Source organism: Paralichthys olivaceus, chromosome 4, assembly GCF_024713975.1.
Source record: "Paralichthys olivaceus isolate ysfri-2021 chromosome 4, ASM2471397v2, whole genome shotgun sequence".
NCBI lineage: Eukaryota > Metazoa > Chordata > Actinopteri > Pleuronectiformes > Paralichthyidae > Paralichthys > Paralichthys olivaceus.
In genome coordinates, this window is record NC_091096.1 from 14,369,533 (window position 1) to 14,388,117 (window position 18,585).

General features: G+C 38.0%; 4 protein-coding genes across 5 annotated transcripts in view; all 4 read left to right on the top strand.

The window, feature by feature from the left end:
• The window catches only part of LOC109638022 (arrestin domain-containing protein 3-like), a 5,008-nt gene extending 2,358 nt beyond the window's left edge, over positions 1–2,650 (top strand). The window contains exons 4-6 of the mRNA XM_020100781.2: positions 279–381; positions 458–723; positions 813–2,650. Of these exons, the coding sequence (XP_019956340.1) occupies positions 279–381; positions 458–723; positions 813–911 (468 nt within the window). The 3' untranslated portion in view covers positions 912–2,650. The remainder of the gene's footprint in view (positions 1–278; positions 382–457; positions 724–812) is intronic.
• Positions 2,651–3,808: 1,158 nt separating this feature from the next.
• On the top strand, positions 3,809–7,015 carry LOC109638052 (arrestin domain-containing protein 3-like). The gene is made up of 6 exons (XM_069523874.1): positions 3,809–4,161; positions 4,830–4,887; positions 4,988–5,138; positions 5,269–5,365; positions 6,149–6,405; positions 6,507–7,015. The coding sequence occupies exons 1-6, from the start codon at positions 3,903–3,905 to the stop codon at positions 6,750–6,752; spliced, it is 1,068 nt and encodes a 355-aa protein (XP_069379975.1). The 5' UTR covers positions 3,809–3,902; the 3' UTR covers positions 6,753–7,015.
• Positions 7,016–10,283: 3,268 nt separating this feature from the next.
• LOC109638071 (arrestin domain-containing protein 3-like) lies at positions 10,284–14,477 on the top strand. Of its 2 annotated transcripts, XM_069523875.1 has the most exons (8): positions 10,284–10,663; positions 11,073–11,169; positions 11,306–11,344; positions 11,638–11,698; positions 11,958–12,108; positions 12,492–12,588; positions 12,670–12,926; positions 13,620–14,477. In XM_069523875.1, the coding sequence occupies exons 2-8, from the start codon at positions 11,133–11,135 to the stop codon at positions 13,893–13,895; spliced, it is 918 nt and encodes a 305-aa protein (XP_069379976.1). In that variant the 5' UTR covers positions 10,284–10,663; positions 11,073–11,132; the 3' UTR covers positions 13,896–14,477. The 2 variants fall into 2 exon arrangements, with proteins under 2 accessions (XP_069379976.1, XP_019956411.2); XM_020100852.2 differs by lacking the exon at positions 11,073–11,169 and having other exon boundaries at positions 10,289–10,663.
• Positions 14,478–14,481: 4 nt separating this feature from the next.
• On the top strand, positions 14,482–18,566 carry LOC109638072 (arrestin domain-containing protein 3-like). Its single transcript, XM_020100853.2, has 6 exons — positions 14,482–15,075; positions 15,211–15,271; positions 15,364–15,511; positions 15,607–15,703; positions 16,279–16,535; positions 17,051–18,566. Exons 1-6 carry the CDS (start codon positions 14,817–14,819, stop codon positions 17,306–17,308), a joined length of 1,080 nt encoding a protein of 359 aa, XP_019956412.2. The 5' UTR covers positions 14,482–14,816; the 3' UTR covers positions 17,309–18,566.
• Positions 18,567–18,585: the final 19 nt, after the last annotated feature.

An 18,585-nucleotide genomic window follows, 5' to 3' on the forward strand; every position in this document is an offset into this window, starting at 1 on the left:
AAACCGTGTCTCACAATACTGTATTGAGAAAATAAATCCTATGTTCACCCTGTTATCAAGATTTGCAACCAACTTGAACGCCCATCCCTACACCAAGTTTCTTGGAAATCCGTAACAATCAAATGGACTTGGGTGAAAACAGAACCTCCTTGTCGGATTCTCAAGTCACAGTGTGGTTCATGTGCAGCGGCGTATGTGTTGTATCATTTGTCTGTCACTTCATGTGAAATATGTTGATGTCTGCTGCACCTCCATTGTTGTGCTGGTCTTTTTCACAGGCTCCTCTCAAAGGCTCCAACCAAATGACTGTGTGCTGCCTGTGGTGTGCTTCACCTCCTATCACTATGACAGTCAGTGTGGAGAAAAAAGCCTTTACTCCTGGTACTCCATCTGTCCATCCACCTATCTATCCATCCTTCCATCCATCCATCTAACGCCATGTCTGTTTTTTCCTCAGGTGAAACTGTGAAAATAATTTGTGAGTTCAGTAACAGTTCATCTCGAACGGCCACTCCGAGGGCGAGGCTGCTGCAGAAGCAGACCTTATACACCAACGAAAGGGCCCACAAGAGGAAGTATGAGAAGAACTTGGCATCAGTGGTCGGGCAGCCCATCGACGCACAAACCTGCGACGTGCACACTGAGATGATGATCGTGATTCCTCAGTCTGCATCATTTACCATCGCTAACTGCAACGTCCTGGTCATTGATTATGTTATTGAGGTTGGTGCCAATGAAAGTCTGAAGGTTGGATGAAATGATCTGGAAACCAATGTGCAGTGTTGACTGTTCTCTTTTTTTTTTTCATACAGGTGAGCCTGAGAGTGCGCTGTGCCTCTGACCTCACCGTTCTGTTTCCCATCATCCTTTGTGATACCCCTGTACATCCTCAACCCCCTCCTTATGAGTGAGTGCACTTGTAAATGAGTAGCTTCAGATGAATCTAATGAAATGTCAAGTTGCAGTTTCTCACTCTAACCTGTTACTTTTGAGCCTTTCAGTATTTCTCAGGGTTTTTGTATCGGGCTCACCACAGCAGGGAAGACCGTTGCCTCTAAGCTTTTTTACTGCTGTTTTTCGTAAAGATAACTTTTGTGTGTCTTTGTATGATTTGTTACATTTGCAAATGTCTCTTATGCTCATTTTGACAAACTCCAGTTGCCAATTCTAGTCTTCCCACGATCAAGTTCTGTCTCTTTACTTCATTGCGAACTGTTCGATGTTTTGCATGTCCCTGTTCTACAGCTGCAATTTCTCATTCTGCTTAAACTTGCTTCCTCCATGTTTTCATCAGGTGTTGTCAGGTCTTTACCACATTGTATGTTGCCAATGAAAAGTTTAAGTTAATGTTCTTTACATGCATACATGTATTTTTTTAATGTCTGTGTCATGCCAAATGTATTTGGCCCATCCCTTCTTTGGATTTTAAGACACCCTTGATTTACCAACTTATGCATCTTCTTCTTGTATTACTATTAGGGCCGTATAAAGACATCAAATTCTCAGATTTTAGGAATAATTTGGCAATTTAATAAGAAAAAGACATTCTATTAGAAAAATAAAGAAAAATAACATTTTCAGTGAAAAAGAGGTATATTTACACTTTTAACCAACACCTGTGTGGCCAAAGAAAGGTTTTGAAATTGTCACTGTTGGTTCAGTCTGTGGCAGCATAACAATGTAAAACAGTAATGTCCATTTTAAAGTGATATACACCAAAGTGCTTTGTTTATACAGCGAGTGACTGCATAGTATCACATATAAACCAAAAAAGGTTATACAAAAGTACATTGGAATATATTATTGTGTTTATTCTCTATCTTATGTTCTTCCACGTTTTTTAACTGTTGTCATATACACACTGTTTGGTATGTGAGCTGTGTAGAGAAGTGTTTCACTCTGCAATCTGACTAAATTAAAAGTTTAAGGGCAAATGTGCCTGAACCGGTGATGATGATGATGATCAACAAGCAGCTGAGTCCTCGGCTGAACCGATTCAATCCCATGCACCAAATTACTTTTTGCTCTCCCCTCAGCAGCAGACACTGCGAGTACTGTGAAAATTTCAGTTCAGTTTTTTTAGCCTCATGTATCATCGTGAAAACCATTCACTTCATTTCCTGGAGGAAAGCTGCCTCCTCTTTGTAATTCAGCCAACTCTCACTCTAATCGAGTGAGAACGGTTGATAATCACTAACTTCAGATGTCTGGCTGTTTTTATTTTTTGTGGTTGATGACGACTGAGAGCAGCTCTACACATCTTAAACCTTTTACTGGCTTTAGTTCACTGTAGCTTCTCACCATCTCAAGCTGCTCCTTTTAATTTTCATTCAAATGTGTTTTGGAAACTAATGGACAGTATTGTGATTTAGCTCTTTTCATGTCACCAACTGAATTGGTCAAATATATATACATGTATGTTGGATATTACAATAGAGTAATTATATTAATTAATATGCAATGCATTGTAGCATAAGTATTGGTTCTGCCACAGCTGAGGGGTTTGAGTGTGTCAAATGATAGGGTCGTAATGTGGAGATGCTTTTGTCAGATGGACTTTTAAGTTTTTAACTTTATCGTACTATGCAGTAGCATGATCGTATGTACGTTTACACTTTTAGACATGAAATAAAATTTTGACATGCGTTTATTTGTGGGTTTTTTTTTCCATCTTTTACTACTACATACTACTTGTCTTACACCTGTCATTGTTGCAAATCTGGTGCTGTCACATCTCCTATAGGGGGCAGCATCATGCAGGGTATTCATTTTAAATGCTGCTCTTTCTTTCCTCCTCTCTTTATCATATGATCAAGGCACCCCATGCCTTCTTTTTTATTCTGAGCAGAAAGCAAACCTCTCAATGAGCTCTGAACACTTCAGATATCACACACACATTTCACATACGTTGGATAACTTGTGGTGGTGACATAAACCCAAGCAAAGAGCAAACAAAAGGGACATCATTGCAAAAGATGAAGGAAGTAATGAAATCATTTCTGTTTGCTTAAGATGATAGTCCCTTGTGGTTTAGCTGAGAATGTGGCTTAACCACCTGTTGTTTCCAGAGAAGTTTTTAGAGCAGATATTCCTTTTTATACCAAATGTGTTGGTGACAATCAGTGGCCGAAGGCATCATGTTTTATTATAATAAAGGTGTCAAGGACAAATATTTTTTTCAAAATCAAGATTTGTCCATTATTCCCTGAAAAAATAGGTGGAAGAAAACATCATGGATCCTCTTTGTAATCCAATCCAAAATTGTATTTGTCCTTCATTAAGTTTGGTGCAAATTGGTTTGTTAGTAATCCTGTTAAAGAATAAAACAAACAAACATAATCTTCTTTTCAGAGGACATACAACTTTACATACTAAGAAACACCTACTAAAATAATTACATTTCATGTCTTTCTGTTAGGTTATTCTAACAGTAGTAAAGCGTGCTTATCCTCACATCTTTAGACACCAGGTAAACGATTGATGCACCTCCCCTTGTTCCTCATATTACTCATATGTTCCACTAACATTTTTACCTCACATGATGTGTTACGTAGGTTTTACAGACCCACACAACAAGATTCAGCAGTAGCATTTAGTATACTACAGCCATTTAGACAAATTGTGTTGTTGAACTATTGTTGATTTATGCAAGAAAATAATATATATATATATATATAAACTCTTTTTGTTATCCCCAGAGCAATATTTTATATATTTACAGCCAGTAATTCCATTTAGCTGTTAATGAGCTGATTTACTGTGCTGTGGCTTAATCATTATCCAACCTTGGAGTTTATCTGTCTGCAGAGACACACCTCACACACAGGATATAAAATCTGTCTTCTCTGTCTCAGCCTGGAATCACATTGTACTCAACACTGTGCTTGGTGGCCACACTATATATGATGTCAAATAGTGTGAAGAGTTTTAGAGTGGGAATTAATCCCATATCCAAAAGCGACGTTTTCACCAGAGGCGATTTCCTCCTAGGACAGGTCACTCTGGAGTTGTCTGACAACTGCAAAATAGATTCACTTTGCGTGAAGCTGAAGGGAAAAGCAGAAGTGAGATGGACTGAAAATTATGGAAAAACCATAGTAACGTACCACAACAAAGAGAAGTACTTCAGCATTAAACAATCGGTGTTTCAGGAAGGCCGTGGTGAGTGCTCTTCCTAGCTCATTCAGAAGAGAAGTAACCAGCTATAATCTGGTTTGTTTTATTCACAGTGTTTTCAAGAATGAATTGTTAGGACATGAAAGTTTATTTCATCTGTCATTTTTTACTCTAGATATCTTATATAAAAGTATGGTTGCTTTGCTGCTGCTTCTCTCCATTTCATTTCATCTCTCTTACATGGTTTCTGTCTCATCTCATACATATACTTGTATAGCCTATGTAGTACTTCTCATATTTAATATATTGCACATAAAAACTAGAGGGGCAATCTGAGCGTATACTTTCATCAATGACCAATTATTCTCTGTTGAAAAATGTAATGTCTTGCAATGTTAGAAAAAGTGAAATAAATCAACATGGATTAAGCAGAAGTTTGTAAAATCATGTCCCTGACTGACCTAAGATTTAAGTTTTATGAAATGCCTATGTGTTTTGAATCATTCACACTGATTAAGAAACAGTTGTAAAAGGAGCATTTGCTCTTGAACTTTGTACCGATCCTGTCATCCTGACCCTTCAGGGCAATTAACGTACACTTCTACTATTCAACATTATCAGCCATGCTGGGCTGCCAATGTATTCATTCATTTATTTAGAAACCTTGCTTTTATCAGTGGATTGAGTCACTTTGTTTTGTTGTTGTTTTTCAGGCAGCACTGTCGGCCCAGGCTGCCACGACTACCCATTCACCTTTCAGATTCCAGCACAGTGAGTTCTCAATTATTATAAAATAAACAAATGATAATGTAATATAAAAGAACATTATTGTGACTTTGTGTTTTGTACATGGTGTGGTCATGTCATATAGAGAGCTGCCGTCCTCCTTTAAAGGCTCCCATGGAAAGATCGTGTACACAGTGGAGGCGATCCTCAGCAGGCCCATGAAATTGGACAGTAAAGCTAAGGCTCAGTTCACCCTCATGCAGAAAAGAAACCCACACAGTGATGCGTTTCTGATGGTACCCACATTAAAACACACACAAACAAGGTCATACATACACATCCATGGTGTTGTCCTGTTTGACTTTGACACAGTAATGAGAATTAACACTATCTCTGACTCGTTTAATTTTTTTCTGTTTCATTCAGACTCCGCAGCACAGTACCATCGATAAGAAAATGAAGCTCTTCACGTCAGGAACAGTGGGCATGGATGTAAATATTACACAGACAGGCTTCGTCCAAGGTATGATGTAATTTATTCCCTCATTCACACCGATTATTTTATCAGCAGGCTGCAGTAAAACATCAAATCTTCACAGCTGAACCATGAGTAGTTCAAAGTCCCTTTTCTTCATGGAACTTTTTTATGGAGATTTATTTTCAAATAAATAAAAGGGTTTCCTGTTTTTAGTATGAAAACAAACCTTTACTGCATTCACACTTCAGCTTCACACTGTCTGGTCGGAGTGGCTAATATAAACAAATGATAGTAAAGTTCAGATAGAGATTGATATATAACAGTTGAGTAATGTGGTAGATTATGAAACCAGTGCTGCTGTTTGGCTTCATTTAGCAGTTGTATTTCTTTTCACTTATAGACAAGGAGGCAACTGTTCAATAAAAGTTGCACAGACTAGCTTTAAGTGAATTTAATATTTTTTATATAATTTATACAGGGACCTCACTACCCCCGACTGAAAGCTAAAAAGCTAAAAAAAAAAAAGCTAAATGTTTTACTGTTTATAAGCATTTCTGTCATTATATTTGTCGTACACACAGTGCTGTACAAATACTGTCTGTGGACGTGTTATTATGGCATAAGCATATGTGGAATGCCACTTAATGCATTATTATGAGCTGATTTTTAATGGCTTGCTGGCTAACTTAAAAATTGTTCCTGCGCAACTGGAATGCTAACAACTCGGGTGTGACCTCATTCTGAGCGCTGAGCTCCGAGGTGTAATGGAATGTGGCTTCACTTGTGTGTAGGTGTCAACAAAACCATAAGGGCTGCTGTGTTTTCCAGGTGAAGGCATCAAAGTTGTGGCCTCCATTCAGAACAAGTCATCTCGTGACATTAGGCCCAAGTACTGCTTGTATAGGAAGTACAGCTACTTTGCAAAAAGCAAGAGGCGCGTCGAAACCAAAGACATCCTGAAAGAAGTGGGCGAAGCCATTCCGCCTTCTGCAGGTCAGACTGTCACCAGGATCATCACCATCCCTGCCACCATGTGTGCGTCCATCTTAAACTGCAGCATCATCAAAGCCGAGTACAGACTCAGGGTGCGTGTCTCCCTTTCCAAACAAGTGTCTCTGCATGTCTTCATGATAACACGGCTTCGTGGCCAGAAATACAAATGCTGAGTATTTTTTCTTTGCCACAGGTCTATCTGGATGTTAAATATGCTTCGGACCCCGAGATCAAGTTCCCTATAGTCATCCTGCCTGCTCCACAGGGGCCTGATGATGAGAGGCAGCCCCCCCCATATGGATTTGACGGGTTTGCCGACTTAAGCATAGGGACCAATTTCCTACAAAACCCAACAGCCTTGGACCCCTCTGCTCCACCTCCATCCTATGGTACATATGCAATGTACCCCTCATTGACTGGTGCTGATGGGAAGTACTAGATGCTCAAATGCATACAATGTGAAGTGCTCAGAGAAAATGTTATGTAAAAAATACAGTATTTGTAGTATATTACATTTCAGTGTTCTATTTAAGCTGTAGCTCCTGTATTACAGAGAGGATGTGATTGCCAGTAAATACTGTAGATTTCTTCACTGTATTTCATTGCATCATGTTGAATGACTACTCAAATGCTAAATATTATGACACACAGAATATGTCTCAGACTTGCTGCTTTTAAATAAACTACACGTATGTAAACATATTTTCTATCGCTCCTTAATCAAATATCTTATTCCAGAGAACACAGAAGATAATGTAGTTTCCATTCCTTCCATCTCTATTTCAGACGTGATGTCAGTCAGGGAACAATAGACTGTAGTATAGATGGTTTATAAAAAAGGCTTTATAATGTCTCAGTCAATGCTATCATTTTTATGATACTTTTAAATGATGTCACCTATCATATGAAATATGATAGGGTATACATTTTAAGTTTCAAGTTGTTTTGGTCATATGTAAGTAAACACAGTGTCAACAGTACAATGTTGGACAAGAAGAAACCCGTCAGCTCAGCAGTGCAATAGTTAAAATAAAAGCAAGGTAGAAAGAGCTTAACATATTAAATACAATACAAACATTACAACTATATACATTCAAAGGTGCAGTGGGACATTTGTTACAAATGTTATAGTTTATACAAAACTTTAACTGTGGAGTGTATGTGAATAGGTATTGCATGTGTGTATGTGTAAGTTATTTCACTGTGTGATATCAGTTGTTTCTCATTTGAATTAATCAGTAAATCAATATAAGCTTCAGATTGTCTCTGTTATTTGCTGAGATATCTTGGAAAAGTGTTAATGGAACATATTTGTGTCGACCTTGACACACACACACACACATAGATTAGGGTAATAACTCAAACCATGAGGTAAACCATCAGTCACAAGATGATTCTTTCCAGCACAGAATAAATCCTGAATGAGTCACATAATGGTCGCAATCACAGCTCATAGGTTGGTGAATATGACCTATTGGTGACTGACCTTTATGTTTAGAAGTGGTCAGGAGGGTGTGACACCTTTTCAAAGGTACTCCTTATCTGACGACTGATTTCATGCGAACAAGGTAGTCAGTTGAATTTGTTTGAATGTCAAATGCATCACTCCTTTTGTGTACAAGTGCATTTAGAGCTTGGCAACCTCCTCTGCTCTCTGTGCCTGTCATTTGGTTCGTGGCTGGTTTCTATGCAAGTACTGGAGGTAGGTCGTGGCAGAGCTTCATGTCAGGTAACAGCACCTGGACTCCACCTGGCCCCTGTGTGCCAGAGGCTCCGGTATTAAAGTCTCAGTCAGAGCTCAATTGTTTTTCTCAACTTTTTTTCAACTGGTTGGTGGTTGGTTAGTGTTTTTGCACAGTCACATTTCCTTTCTCATGCACCCACCTACCATGCTGATATGACTTAATACACCATCGTTAGCTTTCAATCCACTCCTTATATTAATAATTACATAATCATAATTAATAAACACATTGATTGTTAATTTTCCGTGTCTTCATCTTTTGTCATAGCTGTACTGGTTTGTGACAACCTGTTCTAGTCTTTAACTCTTTTCTCTTCATTAATTGTGCATGTATTTTGAGCTTTACATGTAATAAACAAGAGTGACTCCCATTCCCCATAAAAGCCAGGTATGTTTACATCTTGGCAGAATGCTATTATAAAGGTGGATTTTCCAGGTAGTAAGAGTGAATGCTACTCCTTCATTTCGCTAGCAGACCATCTGTGTGTAACAGAGAGTGTATGCCTATGTGCACTTACCTACATAGATGCATATGAGATAATATTTTCCTTTTTCATCCCAGAATACAGAAATTTTGCCATACCGCAGCAGCAAAGGGGATAGTAAAGCATCAGTAAAAGATAATAAACACAATGAAATAAAAACAGGGGCAATCTTTAAATATAATGAAGTATAGGAATTGCAATAATACACTGTAAACAGGATAAATAATGTGTAAGTAGGATTGGTACCACTTTATGTTAGGGAACATACAAAGTGAACATATCCAAGCACTTGATTGTAATTCATGTACAACAACTTCCTTACGTACCATCAATAAGCAGTATTAAGGAGGTTATTAAGGGAAAACTGTTAATCAATAGAGTAGTTGCAGAATAAGGTCATTAAGAATAAGGCATTAAAAAGTGCTTTATAATGACTAATAAAGAGTCGATATGCCTCTAATATCCATGCTAATAAGCAACTAGTTAATGGTTGATATGTGTTCCCTAATATAAAGTGTTACCGTAGAATTGCACATGAACATGTTGCAGTTACTGGGACAAATTGACTGCAAAAACAAATTGGTTTTGAAATTGTACCTTAGTGAGTCAATAGTGCAATAATCTGGATTATGTAATTGGGGAAAATGTTGGTTGAACAACAGCTACAGGAATTTACCACTATAACTCAACCCATCTTGCACCACTTGCATCACCAATCACGTTCCAGTGTGTCAAAATAACAATGCACCAACATCACGCCTGACCACACCTCATTTTAAACCAAACACACTGGGAGAGATTAATGAATTTGCTATTTGATCAAGGTGGGAGCTGGAAAATAACTTTGGAGCAAGTAAATTATTGAGATTATGTTCTCATCTGTGTTTGTTATTAGGATTACACAAAAACTACTTAACCAATTAATATGAAATTTTGTGGAGGGGTGGGGCAATTCAAATTATAGAGCCAAGATTTATTTTTCATTAGTGTTTTTTGACTTATCTCATTTCATCTCATTTCATCTCATTTCATCTAATCATATCACATTGTATCGCATCATTGAGTAGCGTATCATAGTATAGGGTATCATAGTGGTTTTATGATATCTAATTGTATCTTATCTTATTTTATATCATCTCATCTCATGTTATCTTATCGTATCTTATCTTATAATATACTGTAAATTTTCTTCACCTACTTTTTGAATCCTATATTTTTATTTTTGCAGGTTGCAGTTTTGATACTAAACTGATACGGAATGACCATTAAGGATATCCCACCAACTTTTATCTTAAAATAGACCGGAAATAAGACATGTTTGATAGCGACGGCGTTATTGTGTGGTACAGGAAATAATACATAATAATATGTCCAAAATTTAATTTTCAACAATTAATGAGTGAATGAGTGGTATAGGAAATAAGATATGTCTAATAATGAATTAGTGGTATAGGAAACAATATATGGCAGTAATGAATAAGTGAATGATGGGTATAAGATATGTCTAATATTTAATGTCAAATGATTACTGAGGTAATAAGTGATATAGGAAATAATAAATGTCTAATGAATGAATGAGTGGTATAGGAAATAAGATGTCTGATAATGAATGGATGCGTGAATGAGTGGTGTAGGAATTAACACATATCCAATAATGGATGAATGAGTGAATTGAGGGGAGGGGTGTAACATTGGGGTAATGTCATAGACCATATAAAGGTTATCTCCTTGCTTCCTCCTCAGGATTGGGACACGCCCACTCAGGGACTAACCCACCCACTGAAGTTGTTGTGCTTCTTCCCCCAATTCACTGTGTGTGTGTTTGTCTGTGTGTGTGTGAGGGTTTGAGTGTGTGTCCGCGCGCCATGTCGACCACCGTGAAAAGTCTAAAAGTCACCTACAATCAGGTGAATGAGAGGGAAACGTTTACGCAGGGAGACTTGGTGTCAGGTCAGGTGATGCTGGAGGTGGTTAAAGACTGTCAGATCGAGTCTCTGTCTGTGAAGTTCAAAGGCAAAGCTGAAGTCATATGGACCGAGAGACACGGACAGACCACTGTTGTGTACAGCTCCAAGGACAAGTACTTCAGTGAGAAGCTTCACTTCATCAAGAAGGACAAAGGTGAGTGGTCAACTTCACACGGTTTAAATCTAAAGTAGGATTCAAGTATTCTTCCGTACTAACGCGGTGCAGAGCGTGGCATGGCTGCAGAGGCCCTTTCAAAATAAAAGCGCTCTGAAATCCAAGGAATGTTAGTCATTTTTCAGAATGCCAGTAACACTCAGCTATCAGTCAAACCTCCTCTTGCTCCTACTGCTTACACACCTTTACAGAGGTCATCACAGGAAAACGTCAAACCACGTGTTTCAAATTCCATGTAAAACTATAAAAAGATCATTTGTTTATTTTGTGTATTACACAACACAAAACAAAAAAGCAATTTTGCTCAAAAAAGAAAAATGTGGAAAACAAAGTTTAAAAATTTTAAATGCTTGGCGTATTTTGATTTATTATTACTTATTATTTTCAGAGCCGATGTATCGATATATCAGCAGTTTTATTATTGCAATTTGGCAATGATTCCTCATCGATGAACATTGGCAGTTTTTCTCAATTAACTGATATAAGTAGGTATTGCTGTATTTATTAAATTATTTATGAAATGATCTACAGGTTATTAATTGAAACATAAAAACATTAATAATTGTATTTTCCCAGCCAAAAGTACCAAATGCTTGTGTGTTTTTTTTTCTTCTTCTACAGACGACCAAACACCTCTGACAAGCCAGAATGGAGAAACATGTAAGTTTTTTATAGTTGTGTTGCTCAGCTGGGATTTTATCACACAAAAACCTCCTGTATTGTTGTTATTTAGGTTTCTCTCTGCTGTCCAATAAGAAACTTTATGAATGTTGAATGATTTTTGTGACACTTTTCCTGCTTCTGTCTCTTAACACTCTCACATCAGACCTCCAGGCCCCAAATTCCTCCACATCCTAAGGGCTTGTGCGGTTTTTTCCACACTTTGTCACTTTAGGCTGTAAACCAAACACGTTTAGAACATTTTCTTTAACCCTTTCCTGTTGTGTTTTCAGACAGCAATATTGTTGCCCCAGGATGCCACACTTACCCATTCACCTTTCAGTTCCCTTTCCAGTGAGTATATTTTTTTAACTGGTTTTAAATAATAATAATAATACTAATAACAAGAATAATTTTTACTTGTATAGATATTTAACACTGTCGTATTATCTTATGTAAAACTTCTAGATAATTTTTTGCAGGAATTTTGATGGAATAGGTTTGCTTGGTGAATTTCAAAAGGATGTTAGTATTATTTTATAGACCCACTGCACATTAATTTCATTGCCATTGACTTCTCGTGTCCTTCTGGCCCTCTACTCTCGTGCTGTAGGAATTTGCCGTCCTCCTTCAAAGGTTCTGTCGGTAAAATCGTGTACTTGCTGGAAGCCAAGTTGAGCAGATCGATGAGAATTGCCAAGAAAGATTCGACTAAAATCAACTTTGTTTCAAGAACCGACCTGAGCGGTGACCCTCAACTACTGGTATGTGCTGGTATATGCTCAAATAAAGCTCTGCAGGAATTTGGTGAGCAGTTGAGTGACTACAATCCAGCCTCTGTTTGGTGGCTGGACATACGTTTGTTGAGCAATGACCATAGAGCCTCCAGGTGTTCATATATTTGAGCAAATATTTGCCAGCCTGTGTAACATAAGTCCTAACTATTACCTGAAAAACTACATGTGTTGGCCATACATTGAAACTGAAATGCTTGATGTGATATTTTTTAAACTATACAGATATTACCAATTACCTTGTTTTAAAATGACACCTGTTGAACTGGATCAGACACATTTACTGGACATAAACATGTGTGGTCTCTCTCTTGTGGTTTAAGTGTATTGCATGACTTAACCTGGTTTTTCAGGCACCACAGCAAGAGTGTAAGGACAAGAAAATGAAGTTTTTCAACTCAGGATCAGTAGCCATGGATGTACATCTTGAAAAAACAGGTTTCTTCCAAGGTAAGAGCCCTCATAGTTTATAATGACACCCATCGCTCCCATGCTAACGGTTGTTAATGATCATTTTGGTCTGTTTTCCAGGAGAAGGGTTGAAGGTTGTGGCCAACATAAAGAACAACTCCACCCGTGAAATCAAGCCCAAGTACACTGTTTACAAAAAGCACAGCTTCTTTGCAAGTGGAAAGAGAAGAGTGGATACTAAAGACATCTTGAAGGAGGTGGGAGAACCCATCCCACCTTCTACTAATGAAATTGTAACAAGGGTCATCACCATTCCGCAGGATGTGGAGCCCTCCATCCCCAACTGCAGCATCATCACAGTAGAACACAGACTTAAGGTAAGCAGCTTCGACCAGGAGATGCGTGTGCTTGTTCTAAAGAGACTGTGTATAAAACGTCTTCGGAAATAAATGTATTGAAAGTTGTAGGGATTAATAGATGGTGCTCACTTCTGTGGAACAGCAAAAGCCCCTGAATTATGACACAGATTACATTTGTCTACAGAGAGAGACCCCTTAAATTCTATGATGGTCAATGGTCAACAACACATTGGTCAGTAACCCCTCAATAAGGCAGCAGACTGAGCAGCACTTCTTTTATTTGACATCTTGCCTATATTTCTAGCCTCAGTTCACAGCAGAATAGACAGTAAAAATATATTTCACCACAGTTTCAATGTCTATTTAATATGTCACAAACAAATATTAAAAAGTAAAAGCACTCGAAGCATTTCTGTTGAATGAATCCATTCATTTGTTTTAACAAGGTTTTATTTGTTATCGCAGAACCAGAAGATGCACAGCTTCATACTGTAGCATCCTGGCTTTTAGTTGAGTTCATAACCGACTTGTTTTCGAGGAAATACAGTAGTTATACTAGCAACCTAACGTTAGATCATAATTTATCCTTAAGACACAGTTAAACAAAAAGATGCACAACAAAATCTGCGACTGCCAAATACTAAGGCTTAACCACCTACTTTCAATTATTACAACGAATGTGTCTGTAACTTTTTTTACTTTTTTCCACAGGTCTATCTCGATGTCAAATATGCTTCGGACCCACTGATCAAGTTTCCCATAGTCATCCTGCTGGCCGTTCAGGGTCCCGCTGTGGCACCACCACCTGCGGCCTCTGACTTTGGATCTGAATTCCAGAGTGAAAAATCTGGGAATCCAGAGCTGCCGGCCTGGGGCGTCGCACCACCTCAGCCGTCTGCAGCGACTCAAGCTTTTGGTCCTCCTCCTGCCTATGGAGCACACGAGATGTACCCTCCTGTGATGGATTGTGGCAACAAGTACGAGTGATGGGCCTGAGAAGATGCGGCGACGTTTCAAGGAAATGGATTAAAGAGAAACGGAAGATAAGGAAATTATATTCATGCTTTTATATATATCACTATCATTGTTATGACTTTCCTTAACTATATGTTTGAATTGTTGAATGGGTCAAACTCAAACAAGCTACCTCTTTCAATACTGTCTTTTTTGTGTGATAGAGGGCATTAGTTTTCTAAAAGTGAGAATGTATTTTATTTCGCAGACACCACTTTTATCTTTTGCTGTGGTTCATAGCGTTTTTTTTAACTGTGCAAGTATTCAGGTTCTTTCTAAGTCAGTCTTCGTGCTGAGTGATCTGAGATGTGTTTGGTTCAAATTAACTTATTCAACTTATTGTCTGTTACATTTCTTTAGGAAACTGCTTTGGAAATAAACTTGCAGACTGTTACCTGGTTTCCAAATGAGCACTGATTATCTAGAATTACCACAACATTGTTTCTGTACAAATTGAGTTCTTAGCTGTTACCCTTTTAAAGTGAATGCACATTTAGACTGAAATCCTTCCATGTCAAACAACCAATTTAAGTTACAATAAAATTACATTTTGCATTTGTTGTGTTGTTTTGTGTACTTTCATTTATGGTTATTACAGTCTATATCCTTTAGCTCCTCACCGAAACTAGTAGATAGTAACCTAACCACAAGTGGGTTACACACAAATTTGTTGGACATGATTGTTTGTCATGAGACCATCTGCATGTGACACACTGAGAAAGCCAAACCTAGGCCCTGTTCAGACCAGGTATTAACACACACCAGAAAAACAAGTTCGACCAGATCTGCACGCCTGTGACCAGATATAAAGCAGCTGTGTGGGGCCCACAAGGCTTGAGTTTCTTCCTTGTTCTCACAAGAGACTTTTCCGCAGTGTGTTTTTCTCTGCGGACGATGACCATCCTGAATTTCTCTATTGAATATGATGCCATCAACAGCCACAACACCTTCACCAATGGAGATACAGTCAATGGAAGAATCATTGTGGAGGTTTCTAAAGAAACTAAAGTCCAGTCGCTTGTTTTTATAGCAAAAGGAAAAGCTCGGGTTGTCTGGCATGAATATTACGGGCAACATCAGCACCGCGTTTTCTGGGCTGATGAGAAATATTATGATATCAAGCATCATATCCTAAGAGAAGCAAGACAAGATGGTAACGTATTAAATCAATACAGTACAATTTATATGTGATACATTGTACATTATATAATGACTTTTGAGATGATAAGCTATCATCAATATACTGTTTAATGATATTTAAGATTTAAAATTAGTTATTCTTTTCCAGGCACTGAAGTCATTGGCAAAGGAAGACACGTATTTCCCTTTTCATTTAAGATTCCTGACAGGTGCCTTCATTCGTTTCTTCATCTTTAGATGTAGATTGACGCTTTATATCTCTCTAGGTAATTTATTTATTTATTCTTATTTAACTTCACAGAAGAATCCCATCGTCTTTCAAAGACTGCACTGGCAAAATCGTTCACAAGGTGAAGGCTGAGCTCAAACAATCAATGAAGCTGACGAAGACGGCCAAAGCCCACTTCACGTTCTGCTCCAAAGCAGACATGGATGTTCCCGGACTTCTGGTGAGAAATCCTTAATCTTTACAACAAGATTTTAAAAAAGAGACAATAAATTATCTCCCTACATTTACCTGAGGTGGGGATCTGTTCTTTTTTAGGAACCCCAGTATGGCTCCAAGGATAAATCTCTCAAAGTTTTTGGCTCAGGAAATGTTTCCATGGACGTTCACACTAAACGAATGGGGTACAAGCAAGGTAATAATGTAGTAGACCTAATCCTTCATCTAGTGAACTTTACTGCTCATCCTTGTTCAGAAACTGGTCGGACCTCTCTCGGTTATTTTAAAAGCAGGTATGTAGGTGACAAATGTTACATCAACGAAACGTTCCTTGCAGGCTCTTGTTGTGTAACAATTTCCTCTTTTGTAACATGACACTGCTTCGTTATTTATGTAAACACAGGAAAGGTGTGTATCTAAACCGCTCAGTGTGTTAATACTGTTGTCCTACAGAGACCTCTCTCTGGATTAGGCCATGAGGATGATGCAAAAATACTCCATCTGTTTGAAAAGGACAGTAAAGATTGAATTCATATATTTTAATAGCATTCCAACAGGCTTTAGCAATTTTATTATTAGGCCGTATTATTGTTTATATCTTGTCTATTAACCTGCTCCTCAATATGGCTTAGTCACTTTCAAACCACATCTCTCAAAAGCACCTAACTCCAGACTTTGTAGCCAATACAAATGTTTTTATGATCAACGTGCATATGATATCTATTATTTATATGTATGTCACACCTGATCCTTTTTCCTTTATTTTTACAGGTGAGAATATAAAAGTCACAGTTGAAATCCTGAACCAATCAAGCCGTTCGGTGAAGCCCAAATTCACACTGTACGAGAAAAAGAGTTTCTTTGCTCAGGGACGCAGGAGAGTTCACACTAAAGAGATCCTTAAGGACAAGATTGAGGCTCTTGCATCTTCGAGCAAAGACACTGTGACCAAGGTGATGTCCATCCCCAGAGAACTACCCCCTTCTATCCTGAACTGCTCCATCATCAAGCTTGAGTACAGACTGAAGGTAATGTGCATTATATTATCAAGTGGATGGATCAGATTGACTGCATTCTGAGGGAGCTTGTAGATTATTTGTTCCTATCGCTCATTTTCAGTTGTTGGTGAAATTAAAATCAGACTACTGAGATAAACAAATCATTAGTAATTCTGTAGTGCCATGATCTATTCAGTGGGATAAAGGAAGGATTTCCTTGGGCACAGCCACAAATACATCAGTGTAACAATGACTGAAACATTTGCATTGGCGTATATTTGACCGGGCTTTCACAGTGTTCATAAAATGACTCGGCAAATGCTAAAAGATGTAACTTATAAAAAGTGCACACCAACATAAAAAAACTGTAAACACCACTGAAGTCAACATTTCAAGTAAGACAAAGCTTGTAGTAAACAAGAGGATCATAAGTAGGCCCCACTGACACTTCGATCGATGGGAAAACTTTCTGATTAAGACCATTAACATTTATCAGGAAATATAAAGAAGAAATAAAAACTAGAAACCACTGATTTTTTTTACAGCTCTGTCTGGATATCAAATGCACCAAAGACCCGGTGATCAAGCTCCCCATCGTCGTCCTTCCTAAAGCTGCGCCAGCAAAACAACAGCCTGCATCCGCTGCTTATGGATTTGAAGCCTTTGCGAACCCAACCCAACCGACCCGGAGCACCACACCGCAGCAAGCAGCACCCCAACCTTACGACCCCCCACCTCCCTATGAAGCATATGCCTTCCACCCCACTGTTACTTACTCTGAAAAAAATAGCTCTGTGTTGTAGATACCTGCCTTAAAAGTAACAAGTATGTCGTTAATTTAGCTTTGCACTCCTTCAACGTGTATTGACTTGTGATGGACACTTTTTAGAGAGTTTGGTTGGACACTGGAATGTGAAGCATGTAAATAGACAATGATGGCAGCTAGAAATACAAGGTACAATTTAAAGCAACACTATGCAGCTTTACCTTAAAATAGCAGCTTCAAAATGAGTTTGATGCTTCACTGACTTTGAGTGAAGCAAGTGTTGAAAATATTTGTTTGTGATATAAATGGAGGATGGTGCTGCCCTCATTTCCACTGTTCACCCTGAACGCCTGTTCTTGAACTACCTTTGTTGAGAGGGTACGATGACCTCTGAGAAGTGCGCAACTGAGTTCAAGAGTAACGCCAAAATCTAGATCAGCTAAAAAGACTTAGAAGTCATGACAAAGCCAGCGTTAATCTCTGATATTAAAAATAAAATATCAAGACTTCTGAACAGAGTTTGGTGCTGCAGCTTTTCTGGTTGAGGAAGCTGGAGATCATGGGTAATATCCACCATTCAGTTGTGTTTCAGTTCACTGAGTTGAACCACACGGTCAGAGTTCCGGTCATTACATTGATATGTTTGGTTCTTTTTTTCTTATTCCGAATCCCTTGGACACGACATCCAACAGAATAACAGATGGCGCTGTTGCTCAGTAAAAGTTACATAGTATTGCTTTAACTAAGTATCGTTAAATTTAATGTGCAGGAACAATGCACATGTAAAATGCACATTGATGTTGATATGATTTGTGTAGATAACAACTGTTTAGACTTTTTATGTGTTCAATATTCAATATAAGATGATGAATGATGATAAAATGCAACTGATTGATTCTTGTATAAAATATATAAATGAGCCTTTAAGTTTTAATGTAAGAAATGCTGTATTCTGAAATATCATGTTATGACTCTTAATGTCTTTGTTATATCCTTTAAACTTCAACGTATTCACTTATAATTGTTTTTAAAGTCAGATTTATTTCCAGTGACACTGTGACAAACACTAGAACAAGCCATTATTTGCCATTATTGTGAAGACCCAGTTGTCATGTTATTAGCTAGATGCTTAATTTGAAGTTCAAGCATACCTGATTGTCTCCAGAGGAGGACTCCAATGACTTTGGTAAAGGAATGACTACATGCATCTTTTATTAATATGTTATCAGATTAAATATTTATGTCATGTTTCTACTCTGGTGGTTTCATGCGGTGAAATAAAGATTCAAAGGGAATGGCCTCATTTTGTAAACA

Bases quoted from the DNA above. Each gene is read 5' to 3' on its own strand.
- LOC109638052 (XM_069523874.1), top strand. From the start codon at position 3,903: ATGATGTCAAATAGTGTGAAGAGTTTTAGAGTGGGAATTAATCCCATA. The intron at 5,139-5,268 runs GTACCCACATTA...TGTTTCATTCAG, and splicing joins ACAGTGATGCGTTTCTGATG to ACTCCGCAGCACAGTACCAT. The intron at 5,366-6,148 runs GTATGATGTAAT...TGTGTTTTCCAG, and splicing joins ACAGACAGGCTTCGTCCAAG to GTGAAGGCATCAAAGTTGTG.
- LOC109638071 (XM_020100852.2), top strand. From the start codon at position 10,408: ATGTCGACCACCGTGAAAAGTCTAAAAGTCACCTACAATCAGGTGAAT. The intron at 10,664-11,305 runs GTGAGTGGTCAA...CTTCTTCTACAG, and splicing joins CTTCATCAAGAAGGACAAAG to ACGACCAAACACCTCTGACA. The intron at 12,589-12,669 runs GTAAGAGCCCTC...TCTGTTTTCCAG, and splicing joins AAAAACAGGTTTCTTCCAAG to GAGAAGGGTTGAAGGTTGTG.
- LOC109638072 (XM_020100853.2), top strand. From the start codon at position 14,817: ATGACCATCCTGAATTTCTCTATTGAATATGATGCCATCAACAGCCAC. The intron at 15,704-16,278 runs GTAATAATGTAG...TTATTTTTACAG, and splicing joins ACGAATGGGGTACAAGCAAG to GTGAGAATATAAAAGTCACA. The intron at 16,536-17,050 runs GTAATGTGCATT...TTTTTTTTACAG, and splicing joins AGCTTGAGTACAGACTGAAG to CTCTGTCTGGATATCAAATG.